Here is a 4,066-nt window from a genome sequence, read left to right as displayed (position 1 = left end):
GCGAGGAGACGAGGAAGAAGTTGAGGTCGAGCACCAGCAGCAGCAGGTCGAGCGCCAGGCGCAGCGCGCGGAGCAGCGCGAACAGCGCGTCCATGGCGCGCGTCCCCCCCCCCCCGCCTCGCGGGGCCCGCCCGGCGGAGCCGCCTCAGCCGCGGCGACCCCCCGCCCTGGGCGCCGCCATCTTGGCGCGGCGTTCCGTGCAGCGCCGGGCCAATGGCAGGCGAGGGGCCCGCCCACGCCCCGCGCTCATTGGGCAGTTCGGAGGACGCGGCCACGCCCACTGTCGCTCATTTAAAGGGCCAGCGCCGCGCTCACACAGCCGCGCAACTTTTAAAAACTTGAAATGAAGTGACTTTTTATTTTATATTACCTTATAAAAATCACGTTACAATATAAAAAATGTATTGCGTTACATTTAGAATATATATAATTTTAAAAACATGAAGTGTTTTTAATATTAAATTATTTCATAAAAATTACATTGCACTGTATTTAGAATATATGTGGTTCTTAAAACACGAAGTATTTTTAATAATAAGTTTTATTATAACATTTATATTGCATTATATTTAGAATACATTTTTTAAAAAACCTGAAATTAAGTATTTTTAATATTATATTACAATTTGAAAGTTGCGTTACAATATAAAAATTATATTATAGTATAAAAATTATATGACATTATATTTAGAATACATATAATTTTTAAAACTTGAAATGAAGTATTTTTAATATTAGAAAATAAAAATAATATTATATGGCATTATATCTATAATATATATAATTTTTTAAACCCTGAAACGGAATATTTTTTAATATTATGTCACAATATAAAAGGTACATTACAATATAAAAACTATATTACAATACATCCTATTTATAATATATATAATTTTTTAAACCCTGAAATGGAGTATTTTTTTATTATATCACAATGTAAAAGTTACATTACAATATGAAAATTATATTACATTACATATCGTATACGCTGTGTAGAACATAAATATAATACAATATATAATATTATATTCAAAATATGATGTCATATTATATTACCGATATGAATTATATTACTGATATGAATTATATTACTGATATGAATTATATTACTTAATGTTAATTATTTTATTTTACTCCGAGGCTTTTATGTTATAGCAATATATAATATTAATATAAACATAATATTAATATTATAATATTTCGGTAATTCCCGGTCCCTGCGTGGATCTGCCTGAGCACTGTGATCAGAGGAGCAGCCCGTGGGCAGGGCCACCTTCCTCTGGCGCGGGTTCTCGGAGCTCCAGCCAGCCCGGCCTTGGCTCGGCGCAGCTCGGAGCTGTTCTCCCAATGTTTCCTGCGGGACATCAGAGGATAAAGCCCCGGCCGTGACTCACAATCAAGGTTGCAGCCCCGGAGCGGGTCCAGCCCTCCCTGCGGGCTCCCGGCCAGGCCGTGGGGCCGCCGAGCTGCCCCAGGGGATGGTCCGGCCCTGCCGGTGATGACAAGCTCGGGAAAACCCAGCCCTGGAGCCCGAGGCTTTTTAAGGAATGGCAGAGCGAGCGCGGCGGATGATGAGCCACACGTGCCCCAGCGCGGGGGCAGCGAGGGAAGCCTCACACCCCGGGGAACAGCAGCGGGGCTGGGGACAATCCCTGCAGCTGCTCCCCTCCGCCTTCCCCCCGAACGCCCCGAGCCGGGGCAGGGGGCACATCCTGACCCGGGCTGCGTGCGCTGGTGCCGCTCGGTGCCACCCGCTCTCTCCTCCAGCCGTGTCTGTCCGTCCCCGCCCGGGCTCTGTCCCGCTGTCCCTCCGTCCCCTCCCTGCCCGCCTGGCGCTGGCCGTGGCTCCGCGGCAGCGGGTCCCTGCATCCCCACGTGACGGACCGGGATGCTTTCGGCATTTATGGACATGTTTGCATTTCTCATCGCCTCACCAAGCGGGACAAGGGCAAAGGGAGCCGAGCCGAGGGCCGAGCCTGCTCCACTCCTTCCCTGCCGCCGGTCGGCACCTGCCTCCCCCTCCATCCCCCCGACCGTGCCCGGGCTACCCCGGTGGGCTCCTGCTGCGGGGGCTGCAGCCTTCACATGTCCTGGCTCCGCGCCGGGGCTTCTCCATCACTGCTGGAGAAGGAGGGGAGCTGTGCCTGCTTCCCATCGCGGTAGGATTGTCCAGCTCCGCAGCGCCCAGTCCTGCCGGAGAGGGGCACAGGGCTCGGGCAGCCCCGCGCGGGGCCAGGAGGGGGCTCAGGATGGAACAGCGGTTTGGTTGGAGCAGAGGAGAGCGGGGCTTTGGGTGCAGGGATGGAAAGCCCTTCCCGGGTTTCTGCGGGGGGACAAAGGTCCCTGCCCTGGCGCTGTCCTGAGGCAGGAAGGGAGTTTCTGGAGTGCGGGTCCTGCTGGCATCACTCCAGCGCTCCCAGCATTCCCACAGCTGGCTCAGCAGCTGGCACCAGCCCCAGGGTACCCTCCCCTGCGGACCCCCCGGCCCTGTGGCAGCCCTGGCACCCGAGATAAGTCCTCCTGGGCACTGCCAGCAGCCATACCTCGAGTGCCCTCCAGACGGCCCTGCCCAGGGCTGGGCAGGTCCCTGGGCACGGGGGCGGGCGCTGCAGCCCTGAGCTCCCGGCCCAGGCTGGAACAATGGCTCATTTCGGTGCATCCGCTCCGGAAAATCCCCCGTCCCCACTCGGGCTCGGCTCCAGGATGATGTGGCTCGCTCTTCCTCTGCCCTTCCCTTAGCCTTGGAGGTGCAGGGCATGGTGTCCCCCAAGCCACGTATCCCTGCTGGCAGGGAATCTGCTCCCAGCCTGCTGGCGACAGACTGCAGGAAGGACTGGGAGCTGCAGGGAGCCCATCCCGGTGTCCCCAGCAGCCAAAGGCGCCTTCCCTGCCTTTGCTCCCCCTGCAGACCTGTGGAAGAGCAGGAGCACAAGGGCCCACCCTGTTTCTGGAGGGCTGTGTGTCTCCCCACGGTGGGAGCTGGGATATCTCTCTCCTCCTGGAGCCCGGCCAGACGGCCCTGGGAAAAGCAAGTCCTCAGCCCTGGGAAAGTCCTGCAAGGAGAAATTCCTGCTCAGCCAGGCCAGCCCCACAGTCCCCCTGGGCCCTGGTGCTCCAGCGTGTCCCCAGTGCTGTGGGGCCAGTGGTGTGGGGAGGTGGGATGGCAACTGTGCCCTGCTCGCTGCCTTCCCCCTTGTCTGCCTTTGCCTTTACTTCCCTCTCCATGGGAAGCCTTCCCAAAGCCTCCAAAGGGATACCCTGTGACACGGGCTCCCCCAGAGCTGGGGCTGGCCCAAAGTTGCCTCTCCTTAGGCTTTCTCACAGTTGATCCTAATGAGCCACCCTGGGGGAGCCCCAAGCCCTGCAGGCAGAGCAGGCAGGAAGACATCCCTGCCTGGAGCCCACAGGCAGCACAGGGAGCCCACGCCAGGGTTTCCATGTGGGTGCTGGAGCAGCTGCCCCTCCCGGGGGGTGTCCCAGGGCAGGACCCCATGGCCGGGCACAGGATCTACCCCTTTGTGTGGGCGAGTGCCCGGCTGTGGCCCGTGTGGCACTGGCATAATGGAGCCTTTTTCTGGCTGGTGCTGGGGGGAAATGGACTTGGAAATGTTCCAAAGGAAAAGGCGGCTTTATACACAGCCATCCCCAGGCTCCCAGCTTCTCACTCAGTGCCCACCTCACCCACCCCCAAAGCCTGCCCCCCGTGCCAGGGCAGCAGTGCAGCAGGGCTGGGAGGGGAGCCGGGAACACATCTGTGCCCAGCCCAGCTGACAGTGTGTGAGCGAGGGGTCAGCACGTGGCTGTTCACAGCCTGTCCCAGGCCAGCACCTGCTCCGGGATGTGGGGCTCCTGCACCCCCAGGATGTGGAGTGACGCTGGGCAGAGGGTTCCCTCTCCCTGTGCCTGGGCTCTCAGCTGGCTGAGGTTCTCCCAGGAGCTCTCACTGCCCCAGCTGTCCTTGTCCATCCACCCCGCACGCAGCGAGGGTCGTGCCCAGGGTGTGAGGGGAGGGCTGCACGGCGTGGGGCTGGCTGACCCTTGCCAGCTTGGCTCCTTTTTGGGGCTT

General features: G+C 56.9%; 1 protein-coding gene across 1 annotated transcript in view; it reads right to left on the bottom strand.

Annotated features, from left to right (window-relative positions):
- The window catches only part of RNF26 (ring finger protein 26), a 3,883-nt gene extending 3,778 nt beyond the window's left edge, over window positions 1-105 (bottom strand). Inside the window, exon 1 of the mRNA XM_027655422.1 lies at window positions 3-105. Coding sequence (XP_027511223.1) covers window positions 3-94 — 92 coding nt within the window. The 5' untranslated portion in view covers window positions 95-105. The remainder of the gene's footprint in view (window positions 1-2) is intronic.
- Window positions 106-4,066: the final 3,961 nt, after the last annotated feature.

Source organism: Corapipo altera, unplaced genomic scaffold (genome assembly GCF_003945725.1).
Source record: "Corapipo altera isolate COAL_440 unplaced genomic scaffold, ASM394572v1 71, whole genome shotgun sequence".
In the NCBI taxonomy this organism is placed as follows: Eukaryota; Metazoa; Chordata; class Aves; order Passeriformes; family Pipridae; genus Corapipo; species Corapipo altera.
This window is presented reverse-complemented; position numbering and strand designations above follow the sequence as displayed.